Source organism: Leptonychotes weddellii, chromosome 16, assembly GCF_054177405.1.
Source record: "Leptonychotes weddellii isolate Sample4059 chromosome 16, ASM5417740v2, whole genome shotgun sequence".
Taxonomy (NCBI): Eukaryota; Metazoa; Chordata; class Mammalia; order Carnivora; family Phocidae; genus Leptonychotes; species Leptonychotes weddellii.
In genome coordinates, this window is record NC_138384.1 from 48,506,083 (window position 1) to 48,518,702 (window position 12,620).

Below are 12,620 nucleotides of genomic sequence, written 5' to 3' on the forward strand. Positions count from 1 at the left end.
GCCCCCCCGCCCCCCGCCCCCCGCGGGAAAACTTCCCAAACTCCCCACATGCAGTAGTTTTTCTTCCTTCTCAAAGCTTCTGTGGAAGCATTTTCCTCCTCCTGACCAGCAGTGGTATGTTCTGTGCCCCAGCCCCTCTCCACCTGGACTGTCCGGCCCAACCTCCAGCCCAGCCCCGGTCCACGGCGGGGCCTGGGGTCAGCCCTGTGCCCCTCGCCCCACCAGTTTGGGGGCCCCCTGATCCCCGGCTCCACACTTCCTCCCCCAGGGCACGAAGGCGCAGTACCTGGCAGCCAAAGCCCTAAAGAAGCAGTCGTGGCGATTCCACACCAAGTACATGATGTGGTTCCAGAGGCACGAGGAGCCCAAGACCATCACGGATGAGTTTGAGCAGGTGAGGGCCCCTCCCTGTGCCCTGCCCGCCCCGTGCTCTGCCGGGGCCTCTGTCCTCGACCGCCGCTCCCTCGTCCCGTGTCCCCTCCGCCCGGCAGGGCAGGGGCTCCGCAGCGACCACGAAGGGGGAAGCGATTTTCTTAACGACTCCCCACGTGGTGGTGATAAGAATCTCCCCCTTGCTGCACCCCACTCTGGAGCCACACCACACGGGCTTGAACCCAGTTCCTGCTGGGTGACCTGGGGCAAGTCGCTTGGACCGGTGTCCCTGTCCTTATGTGTAAACACGGGTAGCAGACCCCTGTGTGCACGTGTGCAAGGATTAAATGAGTTACTGACGTGTAAGTACTTACGGTGCCTGCTCCGTAGTAAGTATCAGGCGTGTACTTCGTTTCCAGTAACTTGGTGGCTATGTTCCACAGTGGCTTCTTCCACCACATACTTGGCTGACGCCAAGTCCTGAGCGAGGCCCTTGTCCTCCGAGAACTCGGCCCCCTCCCCTCGGTTCTTTCACGTTCTTTGCCGCATTTCAGACACTCACGCAGACCCGGCCCCCTTCCCCGTGTCCTCTCGCACACTAACCAGACTCCCTGTCCCATCCTGGTTTGGGCCAAAGTAACCCTCCAAGTACGTGTCAAGACCTCATTCCTTCAGAAGTGCGCACCCACCCTGCCTCCAATAAAACATCTGTCCCAACAGCGTGCCTGGATGTAGCCTCAGCCTGTTCCGTTCTCTAGGATGGGGTCACGGCCTCAGGGTTGTGTGAAGACTAAGTGCTAGGACCCAGCTCGAGGGCTGAGCGCCGGCTCTGTGCTCAAACGCCGCCGCGAGAAGCCATAGCCACTGTGTGAACGTGCCCGGGGTTGAGGCCCAGCCGTGGCCTCTCCGCGCCTCCCCGTTTCCTCCAGAGCGCACAGGACGACCTTTCCCGCCTGAGAAGAGCCCGGGGAGGGTGGAGGGAGACGGCACATGCATGCAGGGCGCTGGGCCTGGAGCCTGGCACGCCCCGGCCCTGAGAGCTGTCCCCTTTGTCGGTCCGGCCCGGAGCCCCGGCCACGTCCTCGCCCGCGCACTGACCACCTTCTCCCCTGGCCAGGGCACCTACATCTACTTTGACTACGAGAAGTGGGGCCAGCGGAAGAAGGAAGGCTTCACCTTTGAGTACCGCTACCTGGAGGACCGGGACCTCCAGTGACACCGGCTCCTCCCTCCACCCTCCCCTCCCCCCCGCATGCTGACCCCCCTGCCCAGGCGAGGGCCCTGCCCTGGAAGACTGGGGGAGGCCCCAGGCCATGGGGCAGCCCTCGCCCCCAGGCAGCAGCCCCACCCTGGGGGCCTGGGGGCAAGGGCTGCCCCCTCCTCCCCTCCCCAGTGAGGGACATTTTTTGGTAAACCTATTTTCATTTTGGAAAATATTTATGAATAAATAGTTTTATATGACGGCTGGCAGCTGCGGCCTCTCCTCCCCCCCCCGCAGTCAGTGAGCGCTTGGGTGTTGCCGGCAGGACGTCGGGCCCACTGAGGGTTGAACTGGGAGTTGTACGGCCTCCGCCGTTCGTCGGCCTCTTCTTCGGGCTGGTCCTTCTGGGGGGCTGTGCCCCGCACTCGCGCCAGCAGGGCCTCCGCCCGAGCACGTTCCGTCGCTTCCCGCCGCAGACGTTCGGCTCGGAGCTGGCCCAGGGCCAGGGGGCTGGGGAGAGGAGTCAGGTCAGAAAGCTCAGAAAGCTTGGAGTTCCTGGAGGCCTCCCCCCAACCCCGGGCAGACATGCTCTGGTCTGTGCGGCCTGGGAGTGGGAAGCTGGCTTCGTGCTGCGCACAACGCTCTGGGGCTCCCATCACCCCCCGCTCCTTACAGTGGGGTGCCCCTCCAGCTCGAGAAAGCCCACTGTTAATCAGCCGTAACAGTGAGCACACCCAGGGCCTCAGTCTCCCCTTGCGTGGAAGACCAGCTGCTCGGGTTTGTCCAGCTCGGGACGCAGTAACCTGCTCTGCCTGACCCCATGGCTCTGAAACTCTGGCCCCCAGAAAGCTGTAGGTCTCAGTGGGTTTCATCACTGTTCTGCACGGAAGCCTGTCTGTCCCCACACTGTCGCCCGGGAAGCCACTGGACACCCGAGACCGAGTGCACGTTGCCTGGGGCTCTCAGGAAAGCAGGCTTGCTTCTGCAGCCCCCCGGACAGGCGCCGGGGCCCCACGACTGCATGTTGAGAGCCGCCTCCAGCCGCCTAGCCCCGGACCTGGTGCCCATACGGCCGGCCCAGCTTCCTTACGCTTCCGGCCGCTGCTTCTCCGGCCCCTCCGGCCCCTTTCTGCTGCGGCCACGGTCATCACTGCTGTGCCCTCTCTTCCTCCTCAAATGCTTCTCCATCTCCCGCAGAGGGTCCAGGCGCTTCTTGATCTTCTCGTCTGGACCTGGGCCGGGTTGGGGGGCCCCTCGCCCTGGGGGGAGCTGGTACCAAGGCGGCTGAGTCTGGGCTTCCGCTGCACTCTGGCCCAGGTATGTCAGGATGCCCAGAGCTTGCTCCTGCCTCTCCTGAGGGGGACAGAAACTAGGGAGGTGAGGAGGTCAAGCAGGTCTCCCCTCGGGGAGCCCTCCGCGTGACGACAGGACACCCGAGGCTCCTGGACAGGCAGAACCAGCGTGAGCCAGCCCTGCCGTGTGCTAAGGACAGGTGGGGCTCCTGCCCTGGGCACGACGGTGGGTTCAGTAACAAGCACGGGGGAAGGGGGGTGCAGCTGCTTTAGGGTTCAGAGGCAGGCAACGTTGGGGAGATGATGTGAGGACAAGCCTGAAAGCAGCCAGCAGGGCAAAGGAGTGAGACGAGACAAAGGCAAGTTCAGGGTTTGGTGGGAATCCCTGAGAACAGGTGAGCGACAGGACCCCAGGTTCTGACTGACCTTGAAAGAGCTCCCAAACCTCTACAGGGATCTGTACCTAACAGTCCCACAGCTGGGGGGGGGAGAGGGAGGGGGCTCCGGCACCCACTTCCAAGCCCCTGCAGCCCTGGATGGCAGTAACCCGCACTCCTGAGTGCCGTGTTCCATACCGCGTTCTCTGTAGTAGCTCGTTTCCTCCCCTCCCACCGCTCTGTTCCCATCATTCACCCCAGGCTCTACGCAGAACTGACTAGGTGGGGGGCCGGCTTACTTTCTCCTGCCGCTTTTCTTCCTCGTACTCTTTATTGCCACTGGTCACCCCTTTCCCTTCCTCCAGCAGTTCCCGAAATAGGTCCACGGGGCCAGAACTCGGGGCTCCCGCCTCTGCTGCTTCGAGCTCGGGGAGTGAGTTCTGGTGCCTGGCTTTCTTCCGTAGGAATTCTGTGCGGGCCTGGGAAAAAGAAAGGTACAGGCAGAGAATTCAGAACCTAGACGTGACTCCAGGAACTGTGAGACTGGCGCCAAGCACAGAGAACCCCAGTGTTGGTGCTGGGGGCTGTAAGGAAGGGTGCGTGGGCCCTGGGAGCCCAGCAGAGACACCTGCCCCTGCCCGGGGGAGACGGTGGGAGAATGAGGTGATACCTGGGCTTGTACACTGCCTCTCGGTCAGCCACAAGAGTTCCCAACCTCGGGTGACACAACAAAAACAGCTAGGAAGACAGCCCAAAACAGGAGAACAGGCGACCAGAACTACAGGCAGGACTCCAGTCACTGCTCCCAAGACGACGTGCAATCTCTGCTGACAAAAGCGAACTTCTAAAGTTCAGGTGAGGACCAGATTCGCTCAAGGACCGAAAACTAGAGATTAGGAGTTAGACAAAGCCCCTGGCGGGTGGAGGGGAGCAGGGACAGGGCTCGCCCCACAGCGGGATGGGTGTCCCACTGTCCCTTCCCTCAGAAACAGCCCACTTCTCTGCACCATGGAGGACAGCGCCCCTCAAGCACGAACGGTGCTTGAGAGACCGCAGGTCAAGCACTCTGCACCGATGGAGCATACAGTAGGCGCTCAACAGGGAGGTTGTTCAGGCAAACTAAACAGGGGCCCGAGTTTCCTTGAACTGAGCAAGGGTTCACTTTTTTCACCAGCCCCTACTGTGCCAGGCACACTCAGGCCTCGCGAACTACACGAATGGGGGACACCAGGGCAAGAGGGAGGCGGAGGGCCCGCCCAGGTCGGGGGGGCCGTGCAGGGGACCCCCCCCCTCCGCGCTTCCAGCCACGCCCAGCTCCTCCAACCTCACCGGACGCACTGCGCCTGCGCACCACCCCCGCTTCCGGCCCCTCCCCACGCGCGTGCGCGTGCGCGCTCGGCCCGGGAGTCCCGCCCGACCGCACTCGGGCTTACCTCCTGCTGAGCGAGCAGCACCCTCCGCTCACGTTCTTTCTCCTCCTCCCGGGCCTGAGCCTCGTCACGCCGCACGCGGGCGACATTATCCTTGTTCCGGACGTGCCAACTCTTCTTAGGCAAGATATTCATGGCGTCGTAGCCGTCCGCCGACTGGCAGGCTCGCCTCCGAGCACTTCCTGTTGGCGAGCGGATGCCCCTCCCTGTTGTTCCTGCCTCAGCCACGGATTGGTCCTGGGCTGGATGCCACGCCCCCCAGGTCCGTAGCGAGAGCTGATTGGCTGAGACGCCGAATTTGGGTTGGTGTAGCCTAGCGACCGCCTCTCGCCAAGGTTCTGAGCCCATCACGTGTCCCCGCCCCGAAGCTACCGGACGCGGCCGCTGATTGGCTGGCATGCCCGTCATGTCTTCTCGAGGCCAATACATTTGATTGGCCTGTGTCTGGCTCTTCCCCCACCCCCCAGCCTCGGGATGCAAATTATAAAGACTGCTCTGTAGCCTCAGCTGAGTTTATTGATACACGAGGTTAACTGGAGAGTAAGGGACTTGGCAGGGTTGGGGGACTTCAGGGCCCTGGGACTCTCCGAATCCCAGGGCTGTAAGGGCTTGGGGTCTTCTCAAGTTCTCCCCTTTTAGAGATGACGCGCCGGAGGCTTACAAAGGGTCCGGGGGCAGGTCCGGACTGAAAGTGGGACGTCGTCCTGACCAAGGGAGGTCAAGGAGCCCCGCTGGCCGAGCTCAGGGCCACAGCGCGCTGCGCCAGGAAGACCTTATTCCGCGCCTCCTGAGTAAAGGGTAAAGAAGTGGAGGTGAGACAGACCTTTCCCCCCTATTTCTTTCCATATCCAGGACCACTTCCCACGAACCCGGTCTGGCTCACGGTCTCTATCTGGCGTTTGAGCTCAGAGATGAGACGTCCATAGGAGTTAGCCAAGGCCACGGTATATGCCATCAGGATGCTAGAGGAGACAGAAATGGAAGCCAGAACTCTCTTAGAATATCTTCAATGTAATGGCTCCTTAGACACCGGGATCTGGACCCCCAGCTTTTCCTCCCTGAGACCCAGGAGTCCAGGCCCCCAGCCCCCTCCTCCCTTAGAAATAGGGGGCCCCCAGGGCACACAAACTCAGATCCAGGAGTCTGGGCTCCCTCACCTGGAGATTAACAGAAGAGGCACAGCAAAAGCTTGGGTCCCCAGGAAAAATAGAAAGTTCTGTACGGTCTGAGGGAGGCTGGAAATAGACTCAGGGATCTGGGCCCAGATGGACGAATGCCCTTGGAATGGACCACACAGCTTAGAAGGTGGGATCCTGAAGAGGGCAGAGACGGGCAGTGTTCAAAGATGGCCAAGATTCAGAATCCTGGATGAGGAGGGAGGGAGGGAGGGGCAGGCGCCTCTCCCACTTACAGGAAGATGCTGTAAAGCACGGGAACAGCGGAGACGGCCAGACCCAGGAGAAGGACCATGGGGAAAAAGAAATTCGCTGTGGAAGCCCGAAAAGTGCGGGAAGCTGGGGAGCAGGTGGAGAAAAGGGTGAACTGTAAGGAGAAGGAGACACAAGACTCTGAGTCCTAGCCTGTCCTTCATCATCCAGGAGTCCTAGTCCCTCCTCAGTCAGGAACCAGAAGTCCCTAGTCCTTTGCTGCCATCAGACCCGGGAGTCCGGGTCCCCTCTTCCCTTGAACGGAAAAGTTACGACGCCCTAAACCCCTCCTCCCACATCCAGGAGTCTGTCCTCCAGACCCCTCCTCTCTCAGGATCTAGTAGTTGGGGACCCTTGTTCTCCTCCTCCAGGACCCAGGAATCCGCCACACTCCTCACCTTCTTCAAATAGAAAAGTAGCAGGAACTTGGCCGTGTTGAGCAGAGGTAGTAAAGGGCAGAAAAAACTCCCTACCCAGACCACCGTCTGTGCGTAGATGAGCCCGAGCACCTCGTCAGGCACCTGGAACTCCTGGGTTCCCACCACACGACCCAGCGCCCCGGGACAGAGGCCACAGATCAGTCTGGAGGACAGGGCGGGGCCGAGTCAGACGCGCGGCGGCCCCCCCTTGCCCCGCCTCCGCCGTCCCGCCCACCAATGGGAAGTGAGCAGATCTGAGTAGGGGTGGAGCTTTCAAAGTCCTGGAGGGTGTGTGTCCAGAGGCCGACGCCCGAGGGCTAGAGGTAGGGGCGGGGCCAGAGGGAAGTAACTAGGTAACAGGGGGCCTGGTCTGCGGACCGAGGGCAAAGAAATGGAGCAGAGGCGGGGCTAGCAAAGGGGGTGGGGGCACTGCGAGGGGCGGGGCTCTCACTTCCGAGGAAACTGGATGAGCAGCATGATCGCCACGCCAGTCAGCAGGTCAAAGAGCAGGAGTTTGTACATCTCCTGCCCCAGCCGAGTCTCCCAGCACTGAGGAAGGAAGTCATGGGTCAGAAAGACCTCAGGACCCAGGCACCTGGAGGCCCAAGCGTCCACGTCTCCAAATCACAAGCGTGTGAGATCCTAACAATCCTTTCGGGGCGGGGAAGGTGCTCAGTTTTTTTGGAACATCCGTAACCTTGTCCTCAAAGGGAGGGTGTTCTAGCACCTTGAGCTCCTCCTTCCTCTCAAACCTGGAGTCTGGGCCCGCCTAGCACCTCCTGTCCTTGAAAGACCCAGGATTTGGGGCCCCTCTCCTCACCGGTAGTTCCTTGTAATTGTAGCCACAGGTTTTGCACTCCTCAGCCTCAGCCTTGCCCTCACAAGTGATCTGATTCCAGAGAGAGAAGAGCAGGACGAGCAAGGAGGCCAGGCGGAGAAACACGGTCCTGGCAAGGAGAAGGGAGAAGCAATCAGCACCGACCAGTGGTCACCCTGCCGCCACCCCCACCCCCCGCTGCATGGAACATGCTCACAATTCTCCCCTCTTCACAGATGAAGAAACCTGGGCTCTGTGAACAAGAGGCAGGATTTGAATCCAGATCTCACTGGGTCCCGTGTTCTGGGGATTTCCGTGCCTTATGTACTAGAACCCGTGTCCTTCAGACCAGCCCTGCTATCATCCCTAGCACACCCCCAAAGGCTAGAACCTGAGCAGGACAAAAACAATCTGGCGGCTCCTGGTGTAGCCCTCCAGTGGGGCAATGAGCTTGAACACAGGTGGCAGCAAGAAGTTGACCCCAGAGATGAAGATGGACGGAAGGAAATCCACCCCGAGCTTTAGCAGTGGCATCTGCTGGACAGGGGGCACCTCCTGGGAGAAAGGGTGGACCAAGCAAAGAGACCCTGGGGTTCTGGTCCTCCAGAACCTTGCTAAACATCCTCCCCCAGCCTCTTCTTCCTCCAGCACCCGAAGTCCAAGGTTCAAACGTACGCCCCCTTCCCTCCTAAGAGCCCAGGAATTATAGACTTCAGTCCCCTCCAACCTTGGAAAAGTGCCGGGGTCACAGGACTCTCCTCCCCCAGGACCCTCCACACCTGCAGCCGCACAGAGGCCCCTGTAGCCCAGTAGACTCCATAGAAGGCTGCTCCCAGGAGTGCAATCACCAGCAGATTGAGCAGGATCCGCACCGACCACACCCGGGCTTGCTGGCCCAGGGTCCGTACCGCGGCCTGGCGCCGCACCACAGCTTCTTCCAGCTCCACCTGAGGCCAGGAAAGATGTCCATTTGGGCTCAATTCCCCCACGCCCTGCAGGTGTTTCAGAGCCCCCTGCTCAACCGGACCTAATAGAGCAACACTCCTCTAAGGGCTTCTACAATCCTTGCCCGAGTCCCCCCGACGGTCCTCTGGGGGACAGTTTAGATCTCCCGGCCCCGCCCCTCCACAGCCCCGCCCAGCACCCCACACCCCGCCCTCCGAGGCCCCGCCCAGCACGCGTGCCCGGTGCGGAGTTCCAGTCCTACTTTATCAAGCCCCTTCGGGCCCTGCCTAGCTCTTCGCCTCGTACGGAGGAGCTTCCGGCCCCGCCCCCTCCCCGCTGCTTGCTTTTTCCTGGACGCTTTGACGTCAGGTATCCCTATTGTGGGCGCCTCCCAGCCCTCTCATTTCCCAAGGGCCGCCTCCTTAGAAGAAAGCTCCACCCAGCGTCTCTCGGAGCCCCGCCCGTGTTCTTGGCCCCGCCCCCTCCGGGTCCCTAAGCGCACCTGCAGCTCATAGAGGATGCTGCGCTGGCGCAGCCGCACGTGCCCATCCCCGCAGAGGCCGAAGTCCCAGGCGGAGAACACCCGGTGGCTGTAGCTGGTCAGGGCCCCCGACTCGGCCAGCAGCGTCTGTTTCAGTCCTGACACGGAGCTAAGGGAGGGAAGACCCAGGAGCCGGGGTGTGGAAGATCAGCCGCGAGTGCGGGGACACCCCGGGAAATGAACCCTAGGACCTTGGGCGTTTGGCGAGCGGCCACCTAGCAGAGAAAGTCAGAGACGTAGAGACGGTCACTGGAGACAGAGACCGGGAGATTCAGGGGCAGTCTCGGGAAGACAGACGCCCAGCAGATAGCGACAAAGCTCCAGAGAGAAGGGCACGGGGACCCAGAGTGAGGAAGACAAAGACCCTGGGGAGACTGAGAGCCCAAGGGGGAGGGTTCAGAGAAAGGGGGGGCAGTGAAATGAAGGCAAGACGGCTAGAGAGAGGGGTCAGAGACTCAGAGGGAAGGACAGACGTCCAGAGAAGGGGGTGGGGGAGGAAGGCCCAGAGAAAGGAGGATAGACAAAGAAGCGGGGCAAAGACCCAGGGAGGCGACAGAGAAGTAGAGAGAGGGAGGGGCGCCTGGGTGGCTCAGTCGTTAAGCGTCTGCCTTCGGCTCAGGTCATGATCCCAAGGTCCTGGGATTGAGCCCCACATCAGGCTCCCTGCTCTGCGGGAAGCCTGCCTCTTCCTCTCCCACTCCCCCTGCTTGTGTTCCCTCTCTCGCTGTCTCTGTCAAATAAATAAAATCTTAAAAAAAAAAAAAAAAAGAAGCAGAGCGAGGGAAAGAAACGGAGAAAACTGGGCAAAGAGCTCCATATCCACCCTCACCGCCCCGGCGCAAGCCCCCGGCATAAGCCCCCAGCATCTCTCGAGTGGACAATTACAGAGGACTGCCATCTGGTCTCTCTGCTTCCACCTGTGCCCTCTTGAATCCATTCTGTTCCTTTTTATGCAGATTAGGTGGTACTGCTGTTTAAAACCTATTTCACAGCTTCTCCTTATTCTTGAAGTTTAGGCTCCTTCATAGCACATCCAGCCAGCACGCACCTGATCTAGCTCCCACCTACTTCTTGAAGTTCAAATCCTGTCCTTCCTTCCTTCCTCCTCCTCCTCCCTCCTCCTCCTCCCTCCCCTCCCTCCTCCTCCATTTCGCAGAACACTCCAAACCTCTTCTCACCACGGGGCCTTTGCACGTGCCGTTCCCCCTGCCTGGAATGCCCGGGTCTTAGCTGCTCACCTGGCTGGTTCCGTCTCCTCTTTCTGGTCTCTACCTACAGGTCACCTCCTCAGTCCTTTATTGACCGCTCCATTTAATGAGGGTCCCCACCCATTCTCTACCCCAGGGGATGGCAAACTATGGCACCAGGTTCAGTAAATAAAGTTTTATTGGAACACAGCCACATTCACTCATTGACTTACTGTCTACAGCTGCCTTAGCCTTACAACAGCAGAGTTTGAGACAGACTGTATGGCCAGAAAATGAATGAAAATATGAACATATTTCCTATCCAGCCTTTATCAGGAAAAAATTGCTGATCCCTGTTCTAACATCTGTATCATATTATCCCATTTGTTTTCTATACAGCACTGCTCCCAAACTGAAACCGCTGATCTGCTTTTTAACCTAAAAGTTGCTTTTTATTTCTCTCCGTTCATCTCCCCTCCTGGACTGTGAGGTGTACCAAGGTAGGAGGACCCCCATCTAATAACCCTGGCACAGCGCCTGGCATTTAGGAGAAACTCCACTTTTCCTAAGTCCTTGGTTTCCTTCTTGACCACAGCCCCCCCACCCCCCAGCAACTCCCAGTCTTGCCTGAATGCCAGTGTGTCCCAGATTTGCATCTCCAGTCCGGACCGTCTCCAGAAACCCACGTATGCAACTGCCTACTCACCATTCCCCTCGTTCGTCCAAAAGCCCCTTCAGAATCAACCGGCCCAAACTGCACGCCCCACCGACATGGCCCTGTACAGCTCTCCCCATCATAAGGGCGGCAACATTGCCCTTCCCAGTGCTCAGGCTCAACACCTGGAGTCATTCCTAACTTCTCACCCTCACCATGCCCCACCTCCAGTCATTAGGGAGCCCTCTGGGCTCTACTCAACATACATCCAGAGTCTCCCTTTTATATGAAGAACCAAACAGGCCGAAGCAGTCCGTGGTGTGATCAGAAAGGATGGGGGTGGGGGAGTTGGGGGGGGAAGGCGGTAACTTGAGATCTTGAGGGGGCTTCTGGAGGCTGGTCATGTTCTGTTTCTTGGTATGGATGGGAACATATCAAGCTCTATTCTTTGGTTTCTGCATTTTTCTGGATATGTGTGATATTTTAAAAATTATATATATATATAGTCAACTAATATGTGAGAAGGGAGCCCACATACTCAATGGGGGGAGGATGGTCTCTTCAACCAATGTTGCTGAGAAAACTGGGGAGCCACATGCAAAAGAATGAAATTGGACCTCAATCTTACACCACTCACAAAAATTAACTTGATTAAACACTTAAACATAAGACCTAAAACGGAAAACAGTCCTAGGGAAAAAAATAAATAAAGGAAGACCTCCTTGACATTCATCGTGGGGACGATTTTTTGGATAGGACACCAAGAGCACAAGCAACAAAAGCAAAAGGGAGTAAGTGGGACTACACACCACTTAAAAGCCTCTGTACAGCAAAAGAAAGAATGCACAGAATGAAAAGGCAACCTATGGAATAAAAGAAGATATTTGCAAATCATATCTGACATTGGGGTTAACAGAAAAATATAAAAAGAACACATACAATATTCAACAGCAAAAAAAAAAAAAAACAACCCACACAAAACCTCAATTTAAAAATGGGCAGAGAAATCGAAAAGACGTTTTTCTGAAGACATCTAGATGGCCAACAGGTATGTGAGCAAGTGTTCATCATCACTGATCATCAGGGAAATGCCAATCAAAACCCCAATGAGCTATCACCTCACACCTGTCAGGATGGCTCTCATCAAGAAGACAAGAGGTGACACTTGTTGGTGAGGACGTGGAGAACAGGGAACCCTCGTGCACTGCTGGGAATGTAAATCAGTGCAGCTACTATGGAAAACAGTATGGAGGTTCCCTCCCCCAAAAAATTAAAAATAGAGGTACCATATCATCCAGCAATCCCACTTCTCGGTATATATCCAAAGGAAATGAAAAGAGGATCTCAAAGAGACATCTGCACCCCAACATTCACTGCATTATCAATAGCCAAGATATGAAACAACCTGAGTGTCTCTCAACGGATGGATGAAGATGTGATATATACCCGTATAGCAACAGGATATCATTCAACCACGAGAAAGAAGAAAGTCCTGCCATTTGCAACAACATGGATGGACCTTGAGGGCATTATGCTAAGTGAGATAAGTCAGATAGCAGACACTGTATGATACCACTTATTTGTGGAATCTAAAAAAGCTGAACTCCAGGAAACAGTAAAAGGGTGGTTACCAGGGGATGGGGACACAAAGAGGTCCAAGGATATAAACTTCCAGTCCTAAGTTCTGGGGATCTAATGTACAACATCCTGATTATAGTTAACAATCCTGCATTATATACTTGAAAGTTGCTCAGAGAGTAGATCTTAAACGTCATCACAAGACAGGATTGTGTGAGGGGATGGAGGCATCAGCTAAAACGACCCTGGTAATCATGTTGCAATATATAAACCTATTAGTTCAACACTTTGTACATCTTAAGCTCACACAACGTTATTTCTGTCAATTATATCTCAAGAAAGCTGGGGCAGGGGAGTAGAAATTCAATTAAAAAAAAAA

The 12,620-nt window shown here is 57.3% G+C and overlaps 4 protein-coding genes across 6 annotated transcripts in view; 2 read left to right on the plus strand and 2 right to left on the minus strand.

The window, feature by feature from the left end:
* The window catches only part of CNOT3 (CCR4-NOT transcription complex subunit 3), a 13,435-nt gene extending 11,602 nt beyond the window's left edge, over window positions 1-1,833 (plus strand). For all 3 annotated transcript variants that reach the window (XM_081807315.1, XM_081807314.1, XM_081807316.1), the window contains exons 17-18: window positions 269-394; window positions 1,490-1,833. In XM_081807315.1, the coding sequence (XP_081663441.1) occupies window positions 269-394; window positions 1,490-1,588 (225 nt within the window). In that variant the 3' untranslated portion in view covers window positions 1,589-1,833. The remainder of the gene's footprint in view (window positions 1-268; window positions 395-1,489) is intronic.
* On the minus strand, window positions 1,791-4,884 carry LENG1 (leukocyte receptor cluster member 1). Its single transcript, XM_006742419.3, has 4 exons — window positions 4,676-4,884; window positions 3,542-3,721; window positions 2,664-2,926; window positions 1,791-2,083 (listed from the first exon to the last, which is right to left on the minus strand). The coding sequence occupies exons 1-4, from the start codon at window positions 4,805-4,807 to the stop codon at window positions 1,810-1,812; spliced, it is 849 nt and encodes a 282-aa protein (XP_006742482.1). The 5' UTR covers window positions 4,808-4,884; the 3' UTR covers window positions 1,791-1,809.
* A 284-nt stretch (window positions 4,885-5,168) lies between these two features.
* TMC4 (transmembrane channel like 4) lies at window positions 5,169-8,968 on the minus strand (the record flags this gene model as incomplete). Its single annotated transcript, XM_081807929.1, has 10 exons — window positions 5,169-5,459; window positions 5,556-5,634; window positions 5,830-5,985; window positions 6,084-6,214; window positions 6,498-6,681; window positions 6,970-7,067; window positions 7,339-7,465; window positions 7,727-7,890; window positions 8,115-8,282; window positions 8,783-8,968. Coding segments are annotated over 10 exons (1,362 nt in total), but the record flags the coding sequence as incomplete, so codon positions are not given.
* A 3,494-nt stretch (window positions 8,969-12,462) lies between these two features.
* The window catches only part of EPS8L1 (EPS8 signaling adaptor L1), a 5,407-nt gene continuing 5,249 nt past the window's right edge, over window positions 12,463-12,620 (plus strand). The window contains exon 1 of the mRNA XM_081807930.1: window positions 12,463-12,489. Within this exon, the coding sequence (XP_081664056.1) occupies window positions 12,463-12,489 (27 nt within the window). The remainder of the gene's footprint in view (window positions 12,490-12,620) is intronic.